The sequence below is a fragment of the Oryzias melastigma genome, linkage group LG19, assembly GCF_002922805.2.
Source record: "Oryzias melastigma strain HK-1 linkage group LG19, ASM292280v2, whole genome shotgun sequence".
Lineage (NCBI taxonomy): Eukaryota > Metazoa > Chordata > Actinopteri > Beloniformes > Adrianichthyidae > Oryzias > Oryzias melastigma.
The window spans coordinates 19,053,773-19,070,818 of record NC_050530.1 but is presented as its reverse complement, the minus strand read 5'-3'; the positions used below and the strand labels follow the sequence as shown (position 1 = coordinate 19,070,818).

Here is a 17,046-nt window from a genome sequence, read left to right as displayed (position 1 = left end):
GAAACAAAGAACATTCAATGAGGTTGGTAAAGTGAAGCTTGATGAGTGACACTTGTTGAGGAGGTGGCAAAAGGTGTTTTCGTCCTGGACAGCCATGCCGATTTAAGCCATGCAGTCTCAGCCACTATGCATTCGGAAACAAACTGTGCCTTAGGTGTGCTGACTGTGTGCTGATGTACAACAATGAGAGGTGATGAGGGAGGCAGCCACAGAGCAGGGGACCAGATCCAAAATCTGCATCTACTGGCAGCTTGATGTTGTTGCAAAGTGAAGGAATGGGAGGGAGAGACGAGGCTGCAGCACAGTAATTCCTGCTTACCCTAAATGTCCCTCTCACACTTACAACCATACTGTACGCTTTGGCCTCATACCGCTGTAAATGAGACAAGTAAGAGCAGATGTGAAGAGGAGGGGTATTACAAAACACCCTGCTGTTTAAACAGAAATACATAATTAAACGACTGAGTTTGACAATCAACATGATTAAAAACTATGCAAGAAAACTTAAAGACCCACTCTAAAAAAAAATGAAGTTTTTGGTGTTTTTAACATGTTCTTGTGGCTTTTTTCTGACAATGGAGGACGTGTATAAAGAAAATTAAGCTTAAATTTGCATTTCTGAGTTTTTCTTATATGTTGTGAATAAAAAGCAGACTAAAAAATGCTGTGTAAAAAATTATTTCTGATGTAGAAAATACCCTGAGTAGATCACAAGCTCCCTCTCAGCAATGGGGAGAGGAATGGGGGCGGGCTTACTCCACACCAACAGTCCTGCCAACAACTCAGAGGCAAACGTCTAATAAACTACTGCAGAAACTATGACTCAGAAAATGAATCAGGTGTTTTGATTGTGGCTAAAACTAGCATAATCCTCATTAGACCAGTGGGAACTTTTTTACAATAGATCAAAAAATGATCGGACTGAGTCTTTAATGCTGGTGCAGATAGAAATGAGAAGAATAAAGGACAGTGAACTTTAGTTCTAGTGACAGCTTTAGTCAGACACTTAAAACCTGTAAAAGAACATAAGAATAGCTTATGTTACAGTATTTCACCAAACTATAAGAGTATGCTATATGGTTTTGGTTCTACCAGAGATTGGACCATGCAAGTTGACCATCATCTTGTTAAAGCTTGCAAGAGAGCTTTGTATTTCTTAATATCATAAACACATTTTCACTATCTGATGCACTTTTTTGAAGACTATAGTGTTAAAGAAGTGTCTATGAACAGTTGATAGTTGATGCACTCCAGTACAACCTATGGTACGACTAAGGCCTTCGCCAAAGCGACCATGGTTTTTGCTGTTTTTTCAGGCTCAGTGCCAGATCCTTTTGGGGTCTAGAAGACCATATCTAAATTCTACTCTTGCAAGAAGAAATTGATTTATCACACCTTTCGATGCTTGGGGAATTTCATTTCAACAAATGAACAGAACAGCTTAATTGCAATTACCTGTAGACATGCTTTCCCCAGGAGACAAACCATCTAGAAGACCTGACGAATGGTCCAGAGGCTGAGGACTTGTACCGGGTGTACTGGGAGGTTGAGGAGGGGGTAAGTTGGGTCTCTGTCTGGGCGGCTTTGGGGTCGGCCTGGGCTTGGTGAGGGTGCCAGCCAGGGAAGGCGGTGAGGACAGAGAAGGAGTGGTTGCAGTTTGCGTCTGACACGGGGAGCTGATGGTGGCGTATCCTTGTGGATAGCTGAAGCCGTAAGGGGAAGGGGTGCTGGGAGGAGTTGGCGATAGGCTGACTGGAGATGGCTGACCCGTTGACTGGTCGGACATGGCTCCCATCTGGCAAAAAGGACCTTTTGGTGGGATTGGAGCAAGCTTTTTTGCTGAAAGACAACAAAAAGATGTGACACAGATGTGAAACCAAGCCATTGATTGGTCAATTAAGAAGATTTTCCTGGATATTCAGAGGAATCATGATTAGTTTTACCTCTTCTCAGGCTGTGAGGGCTGTGTTCAGAGTGTTGTGACTGTCCACTGCAGGGCACTGCTCCTTGGAGCCCCTTCTGTCCAATAACTGGGGACAACTCTTTGTTCTTCAAAGTACTGAGGAGAGACGGTACAAGACGACACGTGACACTGTGTTCTACGGGAGCAAAGGAACCCTCTTTTTATAGATCAGATCATAGTTATTTAAAAAAGAGAGCCACTGTTCAAAGTCAAACTGGAGTAACAATTACTGCAGCAGAAGAAGTACAAACTATCAAAAGCATCCTGATGGGGTCATGGGGACTTGTAAAACCTTAGCAGCAGAAAGCAGCGGGAAAATCACAGGAAAGGCCTTGAAGTTAAAAAAAAACTTTATTGCTCTCTTGCTGCACAGATTTGCATGGATGATTGAAGCAACTAAGAATCAAAGCTGAGGTGGAGCCATGCCGGTGAGCATCTTTAGGATTTCCATCTAACTATTGGACACCAATATAACTTCAACCATTCAGGTTTTATTTTAGTGCTGCTTTCTCCTCTCACAGGCATGACTGGATTTGCTGGTATGACTCCATAACATCCACTTTTGTGATTGCATTCAACAAAAGTTTTAAATGTCCTTAGTTGCCTAGCAACAGCCTTGTGAATCTCCTGGTAGCATGTAAAGCTGTGGGGTTTTTCTTGCATGGTTATTAAATTAAAGCTGAAAGTGATAACCACGGCTGAGCATTCAAATCTGGCTAAGATGGATGGTGCAGGTGTATGCATCTCAATTTCACCCACTACACCTCTCAGGATATATCATCTCTTTCTCGTTCCTGAAGGTTTTTTTTCTTTAATGCAAGTTCACTTGATAGAACGGCCATGTTTAGCTGGCTTCAGCAGGTATTTACCTCTTCAACGTGGCTCCTCTTTCCCGGCTACAGGCACGGACTGCCCACGGAGGGGGAGCAGAGAGGGGAGTATTGGGTGGTTTGGGAGAGCCGAGGAACAGATTGTGACGGGTAAGAACCAGTGGGGGTTTGATGTAAAGGGTGGCACCGTTCATTTCAAAAGGGGGCGCATGCGGACCATCGGGCAGGGAGGCCTGTTTCGGTAGATGCAAGGAGTTAGGTTTGGGGTTGCAGTTTACGTCCAGTTGCTGGGGGGACGGGCACAGGGAGTGTGGGAGTGGGGGTGGACTGTGGCCAGAGAGGCGAGGGGGAGGGGATGGACCGGGAGACACTGATTCGGGGGTAGGAGCAACAGGACGCTTAATCATGGGTGCCCGGGAGTTAAAATGGCTGTGAGGGAGCGAGTTAAAAGAACAAGAGGAAGAGGAAGATGAGGAAGAAGAAGAAGGATAAGGGGGGGGCGGCCTCTCCTCCTCAGGGGAGGGATAGGCATAACAGGAGTTGGACCAAATGGAAGAACCATCATCTGAGCTGCAATGATAAAAATATCAGTGTTTTATAGGGAAGTGAACTGTTGAAGGGACGGTTTCACAAAGGAGGTTCTGATGTTGGGTAAGTTTAATCGGAGTCAGGATATTGTTGTAATCATTGTTAGAAACAAAAAGACTCCGGAGAAGAACAAGGAGCCAAATAAGGAGTCATAAGAATGAAACCAAACAGAAAGTCACCTCATCCATTGCAGGGCCTTTCGACAGTGAACGGATAAGTTGCTAATGATGCTTGGACTGATGGCAGAAACAAGAGATTTGTAATTCATGCACATGCAGCAATGCATCATTGCAGTAAACCAAGCATGAGTCCGTGTTGACTAACATTTGATAGAGAAGACATTTCTTAGCATTGTAGGTAGGGGTGTTACGATCAATTGACTTAATTGATTAATCGACTTTTATTCCTAGGATCCAACCAGATAAATCTGTCTGAAGGAAGGTGTTATTTGAACCAACTGGAGTGTCACAATATCACGTTAATCAATTACAGACACATTAGTGAGGTTTTTCTTTTTTTTTTTTACTTTAATTTGTTCTTGTGTTTTGTTTTTTTCTGAATTGTTCAAGATTGAAAAAAAAAATACCGCTTGTTGGTGTAAAAGTAAAAGATGGAAGTCTGTTATAATAGGGAAACTTCACAAAGCCAGTTTTTAGTTGTAATTTGATGTTTTATTGAGCCACAATGTCATGAATTTGAATGAAAATATCTGAAAATTAGGCTTTTTACAGCAATTATTAGGTTAGAAAGATTAAAGTCGATTAAATGACTACAGGTCACGATCAATCCCACAAAAAATAAAAACATAACTACCTATACCGTTATAAAATTGCTTCAAAATTACATAAATTTAGTTCAATGTAGGAAAATCCCATTTAGATTGAGGTTTATTTCACTTTAACATAAAAAACGACCATCACAGTAGCAACACACGTGATGCAGCAAAAAATGATCAACAATCATTACAGTCCAATGTGTGGAAAAACTTTTAAATTAGCAGACTTGTGACCGAACAGTGTGGTAGAATGTTCTAATAATGTTTCCTTTGGATTATTTTTGATCTGGAAAAACAACAGTGGGCTGAACTTTATGAAACTAAAATGTGAATAGATTTGACATTAATTCTTGTTGTTTGTACACATATTTAATTTACATTTGATTATCTTAAGTAATACAAGGAATCTAGAAAACTTCACCTGCACTGTTCAGTAGCAGGTATTTATTTCTGAGTCACAATGGTTGAACTTGTGGCTAAAGATGCCCTGGATTGATTTTAGGTCAGTGAACTGGATCGTTCAATATGAGCCAATACCGACTATGAATCCAATCGTTTGAAATGAATCGTCACACCCCTAATTGTAGGATTTTAAGCATCCCCTCTAAAACAGATAGCTATTCAAACATTTTTGAAAAAGACCAATCAGCACGTTTGAAGAAACATTGAAGGTTAACAGGGAGACTCGTGATGAAGTGGGAGGATAAATGCCAAACACAAAACCTGAAGTTTAAAGGAGCAAAAAGCGCAGGACTTCTGTCAGCTGTGGGAGGGGGTGGGGGGCAGCGGCACACGCCGTGGGGAGGCGGCAGCAGCAGCAGGTGGGTTCGTGGGCGAGGGGAAACAGCAGGGCGGGGCAAAACGGCCTTACCTGGCTCGGTCGCTGCTAGTGGGAGGAGGGGTTGGGGAAGGGGAGACATAGAAATCCCCCGGCTGTTCGGGGATGATTGCATCAGCGGGCGGGGTCGGGGGGTGCACATTCGGTGGCGTAGAGGAGCTTTTACGAGAAGATGAAGAGCCCCTGCGTGACACCCAAGAAGTGTCCATCACCCTGACACCCATGCTGCAGTGGGACAGAGACGCACAGCCAATCAAAAGATGCTGTGTGGGGGCGCCTGTATGGGAGGGGGGGGTCCAAACCCAAACTCACGGGTAACTTCCTGGTAACAATATAGCGACTCTCCAGTCTGAATGACAATTGTGTGTCAAGTTTCAGGCCTCAAAAGATAATGTGGGTTAATGTCTTTGTTAATTATAACAATTACAAGAAAGGATCAACGTTTTTGTCATTTATAGGATTTATTTATTTATTTTAAATCTCACTTTTCTTGAAATGCTAACTTTAAATATGGTGAAATATCAAAAAAATTAGTTTGGTTGTCAAAAGATGTGTGGACTCATCAATTAAGTCCATCCATCCATCAATACTCCCTATCGTATTACAGACAGATACATTTAATTAGGTCACTGCAGCATTATCACTCACAAGAAGATGCAACCAAATGCAAATATTTATGAACAATTTTAAACCAAACAATATTAATCATGCTGTGCATTAGTTTTGAGGGGGAAAAAGTCATAAATTATATATACATCTTTTCTGCTTTAGCAGGAAATGTCATTGCATGTTAGGGGCCCTAGAACTCTTAAAGAACTGACACACTGATACACCTTTGGCGTGTACCTCAAGTACCAAATAAAGAATATAAAAAGCGTTATCTTAGACACCAGCAAGCCACCATTGTACAATTATGTCAAAACTGAACAAGTTGCATGCATTGCATGTTAGGGGCCCTTGAACTCTTAAAGAACTGACGAGTTGAGCAGGCCTGAGTAGGTAAGATTTACACCTTTAGGAAACTGGGTGCAAATAATTTATTAGTGTTGTCAATGGTCCTCAGAGTGAAGGCCTCAGTGAATTTACCTCAAGTACCAAATAAAGAATATAAAAAGCGTTATCTTAGACACCAGCAAGCCACCATTGTACGATTATGTCAAAACTGAACAAGTTAAGTTTGTCTGGGAGGAAAAGAAAGTAGAGGCTTGATCTACATTTTGAGATCATTCTATTAAAAAAAAAATCTACAATGCCCTTTAGAAAAATCAACAGCATTTCTAGGGAACCAGTCAGGAGTTATGACTTGGGCTTTTTTCTTTGCAGTTGCAGAGTCAGTAGCAACCCAAACGAAGGACCTCTTGAGAACATGATAACATGGCTCAGCAGCTAACGAACAAAGAAAATAACCTTATTTCTAAAATGGTTTACTTCACAACCTGCCATCAATCTAAATATTAATGTTGGACCTTAGAAGAGTTGTCTATGAGAGAATAATCAAAAACCTCAATGTAGAATAGTGCTTTAAAGCAGGGATCCCCAGATTTTTTCTTGTGGGGTTCACATAACTGTTTTCTTCTCTGATGGGGGGTAACAATCACAGGGTGTGTTTAAACGTGAATATTTAGAAAGCCAAGCACAACCAAATTTTAATAATTCCTTTCTTTACTCTTCACAGAACAAAATAATACTAAAACAATTCAAAAATAAAATCTAAATAGGTTGTCCTTTCCCAAGAGACTTTGGACGGCTGCAGCTCCTCATGGATCTCAGTAACTTCACAACACTGATGGGAATTGTGGCTCTTTTTAGCCATCTGGATCTTTCGGCTGCCAAGAGATGATTTAGTTTGTTTTGTTTTATTTAATTTATTAGTTATAACTATATAGACTTTTGCACAGAATGAATAAGTAATGTAAAAGTGTAAAATATGTAAAAGCTTTTATTTTCGCTTCCAGATAAAATGTACAAAATAAATGATAAAAACAATTATTTACTATTCAACTTTTACAGTGAAATGACACAAAGAACTCTAACAAGTGTGGAATAAAAATTCATGTTCAAGGTGGGTCTCCATTATTTGGCAAGATTGAAAAAATAATAAAAATCATGGGTCTCTGATATTGTTTGGGGGCCAATCAAAAGGTAAAGGTGGGCCGGTTCTGGCCCGCGGGCCGTAGTTTGGGGGATCCCTGCTTTAACAAAAAAGGGGTTAAAATATCTAACAGATGATAATATCTTGCAGAAAACAACTACAAATGAATTTGTAAACTATTTTTTCATCATAGATTGTTCTAACTTTGGCACATGAATGCAGATGTTATTCAGTTTATAGCTAAAGCTAATAACAAAGCTTAACTTGTCACAGGAAATGAGAAAAAGCTAACCATGATTTGCTAAAATAAGTCATAAGTCATTCACTTTCAATCTTTATAAATAGTAAACAATGTGCAATCAAGTCTCTTCAGAAACTTGCAAATGGAACAACAAACATGCACAACAGATGACAGGTCGCTCTAGTGGATGATATGTGAGGGAAAAGTAGCAATACTGTACCTTTGAATCTTCCTAATGCTGCATTGTTAAGACAGAGACAAGCACAGTGAGGTCAGAAGCAAACACAAAGCCCGTCTACCTGCACTGACCGCCTATGCCAAAGGAACCATTGAACTTTGAGGGGGAAATGCCCGACATTGGGCTGCAGAACAGAACAGCAAAGTAATACAAGAGGAGGTGAAACCTTCTCTCTCAAACGTGTTAATGACACAAAACGAACGCTCCATTTCATTCTAATTAGGTCAGACTTTCCCTAATGAATATGGTGTAATTCCTTCTATTAAAAGAAAAGTGAGAGGTTTTTCTGCAAAGACGTCTAAAGCAGTCTAGATTTTAAAATATATCTTTTGCAATCTTTAATTTGACTTTTGCAAAAGCTTGCATCAGAAATCCTCAAACGGAGGTTTGTTGTGGAATGCATGATCCTCTATAACCGACAGTTGTAAAGAATAACCTTTTGACCAGGAAGTTCTTTAGTTTCATTGGTATGTTGTGCAGTGTTGATTGATTATTCAGCTTATACAACATTTTTTTGCGGTTTTTCCTCTCCTCCCTGACCTAGAATCAGCTTTATTCACCAGCTTGTGCTTCTTTGAGTCTGATGTTTCATAAAAGTATCTCAAAAACGACACTCGGCTTTTCTTTTTTTAAAAACAACCGCTGAGTTGCGTTGGGAAGTTTAATATCAAGGTCATCTAGTCTTTCACCTCCTGTTATCTCATAGTAAAAACAGCTTCATATCTGGTCCTATGTCTCTCATGTTGTTGTTGGCACTAAATATAAAAAACTCTGTACTTGTAGTTTTGATCTATTACTTTTATATAATCAGGACATGATAGTGGCTGGATCAGTAGACTGAATGAAGGACTGACCCACACATAAGGCAAGACCCTTCATGCTGCAGCCTAACTGGGTCTCCCTGTGCCCTAAAAACTCCTAACTCATGTGCAGCATGAAACTCGAACCACCTCCGTGAAAGCTGATCCGCTGTGTCAACCCCTGATGGGATACACCAAAAGGTGAACAACAAATTGTCAGTAAATTATTCTCTTTGCATTGTAATTGTGCATGGTGCGTGCTGTGTGTGCAACAGCCATAGACATCTGTGCACTAGATAGATCCTCTGATGGACTGAGTTGTCTACACCCACCTAAACACATACTGAAAATTGTCAATTGGGTGGAACAAATTAGAGTGATATTTTTGTTGAGTCTACCAACAGGTCTGCCTACCTGTTAATCAAAATTATGGCTTCATAATGTGCAAATTTGAGAATGATTGAAATCATAACAGCTAATTTAAATGAATTACCCACAGTTTTAATGAATAATATGCATCAGAAGCTTTTGACATAAGAGTGTAAATGCTAATATTTTGGGTGTAATGTCTGACTTTTTAACACAGTAGTGAACCTGAAATTGCTCCCTATTGACTCCAGCCTCTAGTGGTCTTTTGAAGAACTGCAGTATTTGGTATGTCCTGCTTTGTGCTGAATACATGAACTGAAGGTGATGGCTTAGTTGAACGCAAAACACTGAAATACTAAAAATGTCCCATTTCATGCTCAATGTGCTAGTTATACAGTAATTGTTGCAGGTTTTGTGTGCATAACAAGTATAAGCGACTTTCTCAAACATTGCCCATTTTTCATAACAAACTATGAGTATGACATGTTAGAACATAAATCAAAAATATGATTTATGTTCTTCATTTGCTGTTTTTACAGTTAATTTCTATGGTGGCCCTGAAGTGCAAATCACACTCAAACGTCGTCATCCAGTCAGTGATGTCCCATAATATCTACATTTTCTAGTTTCTTAATGGGTTACAGTTTTTGATATTTAATTTTGATGTATGGATATTACTTTAGTTTTTCATTTTTATTTCATTTTTAAATGTTTTTTAATTGTGTTTTGGTTTTTGGAATTTTGTTTTGATTTCTTAAATATAATGCTTTTTTTAATGCTGTTGTGATCTTTAATATATCTTTTTGTTGATTTGTGGTGTGATTTGAACTTCAGGGCCACCATAGATTTCTTTATTATTTAACCATAAACTCTAGTGAGTGTTGGCTGCGGTGTCTAATTCATACCATTTATTTTTTATGTGTAACAGGAAAAGCTAATCACTTCCCAAACAGACAACAGCTTTTCCTGTCACTCAACTTCTCAAAATGTACTTTTTGAGATGTTGACTCAGAAGATCCGATTCAAGCAGATAGAGAGCACAAAACAATCACTTTATTCTAGCTGCATTGTCTGTAATACAAAATTAAATGTGAACTTCTATCAGTTTGCATGAAACAATCATTCTTGTAATGTCATAAGAAGGTTTTTCACAAGCTCAGACACTCTTCTGACTGATAGAAATCAGCAGATCGAGTGACTTCTTTCTTAGCCATCTGATGACAGGAACCCTCACATCACTATCATCCACACTGAACTGAAATGCATGAAACACAGCATGAAGTCTGAAATCAAAGGCGCCGTTTTTGATCCTCACATTTTGAAGTTTTAAAGGGACACGGGGATGGATCGAAAAATTCATCAACTTTTAAAAGTGTGCGTTGAATAATAAAAAATGGTAAATGCATGAATTCCCTTTTAGACCTGTTCGAAGTCAGTCAATCCCACGATCACTTTCAGACAAAACTGGAATGTAGATGATTTTTGCACATGAAATCAAAAAGGGATCTACTGTAAAGGCGTCAGATGTGTCAGTTTCTTGTTCATAAAGCTTCTGCCTTTTTTTTCTATTGATCAAATCCACTCAGACAAAGTTTAATTAGCTTGGTTGCTCGCGGTCCCTCGGCTGCAGAGCTCATCCTCCCCCTAGGACCCGATAAGACGGCGGCTGTGTGAGAGTAAAGACACTGACAGACAGTGAAAGAGAATAATAGCGGCTCACTGGTTTTCCACTAATCCCCCTTCACAGTTTAAGGATTGTCGGATTGCTTATTTCACAGACTAAATGTCAGCCCCCTCACTGCCTCTCCTTTAGTCTCAGTCGAGTCATTGTACTTAAAAGGCTGAGAGCAGGTGATACAGAGAGTCTGAATCCATCACGTCCACCTCCAAGAATAAAAGCCTTTTTTTTTTACGAAGGTCACCTCTGTGAGTCATCTGCTTCCATTTATCCAGATAAAAACTATCAGAGCTCCATTCTTTAAACATGTTTTGCACTCTAATGTTTTGCGTAGACTCCCTCTTGGTTTATACAAGATGTATTTTCCTGATAAAGGGTTTCTATTATGCATAATCACTTTTGGATATAATTCATTTTTCTCTAAAAGCTCGTGCAGAAATAAAACACTCCTCTCTGGATCAAAATGTCAAATACTGGAAGCAAACTAATGCTTGTGAATGTGCTTTGGCATTTACTGGAAGGTTTTATGACGCCAAAGTAGTTTGGTTTCAGAATTAAACGCTGATGAAGAGGATAAAAGCTGTGAAAATATTTTTATAGGCTCACCGGAAATCCTAACAAGCGTGCAAATGGGTTTTTGTCAGTGTTATGGGGATATCTATGCAGCATCGGGGGAAGGCTGGTTATGGTGAGCACTCTCTGCTGCGCCGCAGTGATTGTTTCATTTCAGGATTTAAAAGCGTTCTTTATATGTGTTGTGCTTTCAAGCGTTCACATAAACAAACATCCAGACAAACTCCTTTTTAGGAGACAGGAAGTGAGCGTACTTGCTCCTTTAACGACGTACAGAAGTGGAGTTTGGTTGACTGTTAAAAGCACATAAAGAGAGCAATGCCGTTAAAAGCAATTTATTTTTCTGAACTTTGAATTTGGATTCATAATAACACAAATGCAGCCAAACAAAGTTTGTGCTACAATTTCCTACCCCGTTATTTCCTGTTTATTAAGGGGTTTCACAATAAAAGCCCACCACTTACATGAAAATAAAACACATCAATATGTGTTAGACTTGGTTTTATGTAAAACACAACCATATTTGGGATGTAGTAGACATAATATACTGAATATCAATTTCAAATTTACTTGTAGAAAACTGTTCATCTTTTGATTTATTGTAAAAGCATCCAGAGGAGTCTTTTAATTGTGATTATGCTGTTTTTAGCCAAAATCAAAAAACATGTCATTCTCTAGAACATAGTTTGTGCAGGAGTCAATCAGAAACTCGCCTCTAAGTTGTGGGTGTAACTGTTGGCGTGGAAGTAAGCCTCCACTGATATCCCATCATCCCTTTGTTTGCACACTCTCCCGCTAGCTTACAGCCCTCTACAACTCCACCCTGACCGATGCAGCCGTACAGTTTTGATTGAGATTCCAGCTTAATAGAGGAAAAAAAGAACGTTCACATTTGTCTGCAAGTGGATGCATCAGAATGGAGCAGAGCAAGGAGACTTTGGCCCACCAATTTTTGTTTCCATGTCAAAAATGAGATCCTTTTCAAACTACATTTTTTCCATTTGTTCCTGATTCATCCCAATTTGAATAAAGAAATACTCAGAAATGCAATTTTAAACTTATATTCTTTATATATGCCCTAAATCATGAGCAAAATGCCCCAAAAAAATGTTAACAACACATTTTATATTAGAGTGAGTCTTTAAGGGACTTCAGTTTACAGGTTCATCCTGTTGTTAAACATCATTATAAACGTAATTGTAAATGGGAATTAGTTCTAAACTGAGTTAGCTGGAGAAATGATATGATTAAAACTTCCTCTCATAACTATAAATTACACATTTGCAAACTATTTGGTCGTGTTTGTGGTTGATTAGGTTTTCTTCTTTTAGTTGATCTAAGACTCAATAGATTGATAGCTTTGCTATTTTTCCTTCTGAGTTTAAGTTCATTTGTTTAATCAAGGTCATGTACACAAATCCGTCTCCTGGATATGGGTTTTACAAACCATTATTTCAAACAAAAAAACCCCACACATTTAGATTAAATTTTAATATTAAAATTAAAAGTGCAAAATAGTTAAATAAAGTAAGTCTTACCCATCTTTCTTGTAGAATTCCAGCATCATGTTGTCCGTGGCGACGCTCAGCGGCCGTCTGCTCTGGTCATTCTGCTTCCGGTCCATCTGATCCATGTCTGGAGATGGCATTGAGCTGTAGTTGGCGTTGTGGTTGGTGTGCACAGGACTGCCGTAGTTGCCTGTGACATTGAACTCAATTTCTAAAAGAGATTGAAGACGACAACAAAATATACTAATCAGTCTCATGGTTTGGTACGGTTGTAGAGTTAGGATCGTCGTTTTGTTTTCACCTCCAGGGAAGAACCAGTCGGCATGCTGGATGATTGGCTCAATGATGCCCACGATCTGCAGGGAAACTGTTGTCATCATCTCTGTTATGTTGCTGCAAAAGACAAGTAGAACAAAAACAGCTTGATTCAGAAAAATACGCATCTCATTATCACAATATTTTCAAACAACAACAGGAAAATATAAAAATGTGGTGGATATATCAACCAAAAGAGCAATCTGTGAAAGGTAGAATACTTTTAAACTTTTTTAGCTTGGATAGCTGTCATCAACAGTGTGCTGCTTTATGGGGATTTGTTAGAAGTTCAGTCTGACAATAGTTTAAAATAAATAGTTTTCTATGTAGAGAAGTCTGACCTAGTTTCTAGTCGCTTCTTTTTTTTTTAAATATCTTTCCTCACTGAATTTATGCATTAAAGATTGATTTCAAACCTACAAAACCTAAAAAGATCCAGGATTTGCATCAACAAAATGATCCATAGTAATGATAATTTTGAAGTTTGGTAGGTGAGGGACAATAAAACAAATAAGTGCTTTACAAAATTAGCACAAATTAACAAAGCTTTTTAAGAAAATGAAAGCTGCTGTAACTGATCAATGAGCTCCAACTGTCTACTATATTTCATTAAATGATGTAATTAAAGACTCACTTCAATGAAAATCATGTTTTTGGTACTTTTGGCATGTTCTTGTGGTATTTATCTGATGATGGGGGACATATATTGAGAAAATTAAGCTTAAAATTGCATTTCTGAGTATTTATTTATTCAATTCAGGAGCAGACAAAAAATTCAGCTTGAAAAGAATCATATTTGTGACATAGAAGTTACAGCCTGAAGTCCACCACAAGCCTTCTGCTCCGCTCCATTCGCATGCATTCACTTGCAGACAAATAGATCCAAAGCTGTATAGAGTTTGTACACGAGCTCACCCGTCATTATGGGTCCACAGCAGGTTAGGTCCGAGGACGATGGCGATGTTTCCAGGAGTCATCTTGTTTACATCCTGATATTCAGTCAGTTTGGACAGGAATTTGATCAAATACCTATATAAAAAAAGGAAAAGACGCAGTTTTTACATATTTTGCACCATGTTCTTAACGCAATTAAGATATAAATTAGGCCACATAAATTATAGAAAAAAAGCAGAAAGCGTAGTTTTTTATTTTTTCAGAAAAAAAATATTTATTGTTGTTATTAAATTGTGGAAAACATACAGGTAAAATTGATTTAAAAATTTTTAAAAAATCATTTTCAAACAGACAAAACGAAGCTGCAGATACGTTAACATTTTATACATATAAATATAGACAGAAAGTTTAATTTTTTTTTAAAGCATCAGAGCAGGGTTATGATTGGTTTTAGAAAGATGAACAGGAAAAAGCAATGAATGTAAGAGAAAAAAAAAAGATTAAAACAAAGAGAGAACAGAGAGAATCCATTCATCTTCATATGGAATGCAGATGTGAAAATGCAGCAGAAATCATGATCAAAGTCACTAAAATTGCAGTTAAAACCCAAATTAGGCCAAATAAGCCAGATGTTTGTGAAGGTTGCTAACCACTAAATAGGCTTAATAAACTCAGAAATGCAGCAGTTCAATGGCGACTCACTTAAAGTTGTTGTTGTTGGCTGGAGGAAGCTTCTCACAGGCCGCATACAGAGCCTGCAGTCTCTTTTCTTGATCTTGGATGCTGCAATAGAAAGAATGTATTTTTAAAGCAGCAGTCCTCAACCTAAAGGTTACGTTTCATGTGAAGTTACCCACTTGGAGGCCTGGATCCAGTCACTGTACAGGTCAAAGGTCATTAACGGCTCTGGGAGCTCACGCAGGTACGACTTCAAAGCACCTTGAAGGAAATACAACAGTGGTAAGAGCGAGGAAATGGACATTTGGCTTCAACAAAGGGGGGCAAAAGTTTGAAAGATAGGAAGTATCAGACTACAGCAGCAGAGAGATTCAAATGTCATCTGCTTTCTTTTCTGCTCCTCCATTCATCCTTGTCGCACAATTATTTATGGATCCGTTCAATGTAAGCATCAGCGATTGTTTTGCTGTGGAGAAAATGTCCCAATTTTGTCACACACATTGGTTCACTGTCATGTTTTTAGAGACAAACCTCTCAGAAACAGCCTGGAATGGTAACATTTCATTAGCAGAGTCAGATATTTGTTTTTGGAGATGATGTGATCAACTAAAATCCTCCACCAGAGTTTTGCTGTTAAGGAAAAGGAATTTTATCGCTCTCTCTGAGAGTAAATTCTTGCCCCTTTCAAACTCCTTCTCTCAATCTGATACAGCCTTGAGCTGGAGATTGAAAGGAGGATATGCAGCGTTTGATGTGATGCAGAGGCGTTTATGTACACCAGAGGGAGCCCTCACAGCAAGCTCTGGACGTCTGAGAAAAGTTGCTTAGAGGGTAACTTGATAGTCATCATCCAGACCAAGGATTTCCCTTCCACTAGACAAACTTTTAACCTAAAAATCATGCAGAAGTAAATGCTGACAGCAAGAATGATCATTTTTCTTGTCGTTTCTGTTTTTCTTCCGCTTTAATTAGTTGAGTGTTGCAAAATCTGTCAAATAAAAGTAAATAAAAGTAAACATAAAGGTAACAAATGTTGATTATAAAAAAGAATGCCTACTTACACAAAATGTAGTTTCCTATATAAAAGGAATTTGCTACAGCTTCTGTATTTAACTGAAAGTGACAACTCAGATCATTCAAAATAGAAATGTTTTCTTTCCCTGCATAACGTTGACCTTTTATTGACCCGACTGATAAACAGTGGGACAGTTTACCAATTATAAAATAGAGAAATAAATGTTAATGTTTTTCTCCTTGCTTGTGTCTCCCAGAGAATTTACAGTTTTCATCTGACAGCTGTGTTGTGCAGCACTCTTCCAGGCAGCTCTGCCATAAAAACACAGAGATCAATAACGGCGCTGCAGAAGCCTGAAAGCTTTTCTTTCTTTTATCATGGTTCTGATATAAAAGCAAATCAGTCATAGCAAAAGAAGGAAAGCAAGAACAAAATGGATCTTGTTTTCCGCAGCAGACTGCAGAAGATGAAAGATCCGTCTGACACTAATCCTGGTTATATTTGGAATTTATTGCCATGCCTTTGTGTGTGTGTGTGTGTGTGTGTATGTGTATGTATATATATATATATATATGGATTTTGCAAGTTTAGAAATCATGGAGGGGTCTGTAAATGTTCACATTGTATATTTTTTAAATAATTCATTTCTATCCGACTGCTACAAATAAGTATTTGAACACCTATTACCTAGAATTCTGACCCTCAACGACCTGTTAGTCCGCCTTTAAATAGTCTTGAAATGGTCTAACTCCACTCCACTTACTATCCTAAATTAGAAGCCCCTGTTTGAGGTCATTAGCTGCATAAAGACACCCGGGGTGGGATTATATAAGTTTGCTTCCTCCCACTCCCTTTCAAGCGATCTACTTGTGATTCAATGTGATATGTTTTTTTTCATTTATTATTCCTGATTGCTTGAAATAAACCATTTCATTCATTCATTCACATTTCCACCCCCCACAATCATTAAGACTCCATCTATTTACATGGCCAACACCAAAGAGCTGTCCAAAGACACCAGAGACACAGTTGTAGACCTCAGCAAGGCTGGAAAGGTCTACGGGGCAATTGCCAAGCAGTTTGGTGAACAAAGATCCACTGTTGGAGCAATTATTAGAAAATAGAAGCACCTATACAATCTCCCTCAGACTGGGGCTCCATGCAAGATCTCCTCTGGTGGGGTCTCAATGACCCTAAGAATGATGAGTACTCAGCCCAAGACTACACGGGAGGAGCTGGTCAATGACCTGAAAAGAGCTGGGACCACCGTTTCCATGGTTACTGTAGGTAATACACTAAGACATTGTGGTTTTAAATCATGCATGGCACGGAAGGTTCCCCTGCTTAAACCAGCACATGATCAGGCCTGTCTTGAGTTTGACCATTTGGACGATCCAGAGGAGTCATGGGAGAAAGTCATGTGATCAGATGAGACGAAAATAGAACTTTTTGGTCTTATTTCCACCCGCCATGTTTGGAAGAAGAAGAATGATGAACACCATCCCGAAAACATCGTTTTTACTGTGAAGCATGGAGGTGGTAGCGTCATGGTATGGGGGTGTTTTTTCTGCATATGGGACAAGACAAATGTACCGTATTAAGGAGAGGATGTGAGATTTTGGGGAACAACCTCCTTCCCTTGGTAAGAACA

General features: G+C 38.9%; 1 protein-coding gene across 4 annotated transcripts in view; it reads right to left on the bottom strand.

The window, feature by feature from the left end:
- LOC112154262 (rho GTPase-activating protein 44) overlaps window positions 1–17,046 on the bottom strand; it is an 82,438-nt gene that overhangs the window by 7,658 nt on the left and 57,734 nt on the right. Inside the window, exons 12-21 of one of the 4 annotated variants that reach the window (XM_036217072.1) lie at window positions 14,560–14,641; window positions 14,405–14,485; window positions 13,724–13,837; window positions 12,795–12,886; window positions 12,524–12,704; window positions 7,548–7,565; window positions 5,028–5,219; window positions 1,944–2,059; window positions 1,456–1,839; window positions 320–373 (exon numbers count right to left, since the gene is read on the bottom strand). In XM_036217072.1, coding sequence (XP_036072965.1) covers window positions 366–373; window positions 1,456–1,839; window positions 1,944–2,059; window positions 5,028–5,219; window positions 7,548–7,565; window positions 12,524–12,704; window positions 12,795–12,886; window positions 13,724–13,837; window positions 14,405–14,485; window positions 14,560–14,641 — 1,268 coding nt within the window. In that variant the 3' untranslated portion in view covers window positions 320–365. The remainder of the gene's footprint in view (window positions 1–319; window positions 374–1,455; window positions 1,840–1,943; window positions 2,060–5,027; window positions 5,220–7,547; window positions 7,566–12,523; window positions 12,705–12,794; window positions 12,887–13,723; window positions 13,838–14,404; window positions 14,486–14,559; window positions 14,642–17,046) is intronic. The other 3 variants (XM_036217071.1, XM_024285070.2, XM_024285071.2) reach the window with 3 other exon arrangements.